This window comes from Sinocyclocheilus anshuiensis, unplaced genomic scaffold, assembly GCF_001515605.1.
Source record: "Sinocyclocheilus anshuiensis isolate Anshui unplaced genomic scaffold, SAMN03320099.WGS_v1.1 scaffold50, whole genome shotgun sequence".
Lineage (NCBI taxonomy): Eukaryota > Metazoa > Chordata > Actinopteri > Cypriniformes > Cyprinidae > Sinocyclocheilus > Sinocyclocheilus anshuiensis.
In genome coordinates, this window is record NW_015542382.1 from 2573136 (window position 1) to 2573828 (window position 693).

The window sequence follows — 693 nt, forward strand, 5'->3', positions numbered from 1 at the left end:
AACATGCTATTAAACTGTTGTCAGTCAAGTTGTCATTTAAAATCCGAACATCATTGGTAATGTTATTATTTTAGTGATTATGCAGACCCCTTCAGACTTCTACCCGACAGTCAAAGCGGCATTACGTCACGAAAGTGCGGACTCAGAGGAAGACCGCGAGGGTTTAGGGTGCCATTTGGGACAGGGCCATTATGAAATATTATTACAATTTAAAATAACTAATTTTCTATTTTAATATATTTTAAAATGTAATTTATTCCTGGGATGCAAAAGCTGAATATTTTTTTTTGAAGAACAGTAGAAGTAAATGTGTGATTGTTTGTTCCTTTCTGTTTTAGGGACTGCCGTCTTGCTCATACCTATTTCAGGCACAGATGTTTTTAAGGAGAGCTGCTGACCTGCCAATCCTGCAGCACAACATTCCGCTCTATCAAACACTAACTACAACTCCAGCTCTGTTTAAGTATGATCTCTGTTCATGTGTTTGTATTAAGTAGAATATGTTGTTTGTTATATATGTATGAACTACCAGTCCAAAGTTTTTGAACTGTAAGATTTTTAATGTTTTGTAAAGAATTCTCTTCTGCTCACCAAGCCTGCATTTATTTGATTGATATAGCAAAAGCAGTAATATTATGAAATATTTTTACTATTTAAAATAACTGCTTTCTATTTGAATATATTTTAAAATGT

The 693-nt window shown here is 33.3% G+C and overlaps 1 protein-coding gene across 1 annotated transcript in view; it reads left to right on the plus strand.

Annotated features, from left to right (window-relative positions):
• LOC107692641 (transmembrane protein 8B-like) overlaps positions 1-693 on the plus strand; it is a 13211-nt gene that overhangs the window by 4252 nt on the left and 8266 nt on the right. The window contains exon 4 of the mRNA XM_016491799.1: positions 339-463. Coding sequence (XP_016347285.1) covers positions 339-463 — 125 coding nt within the window. The remainder of the gene's footprint in view (positions 1-338; positions 464-693) is intronic.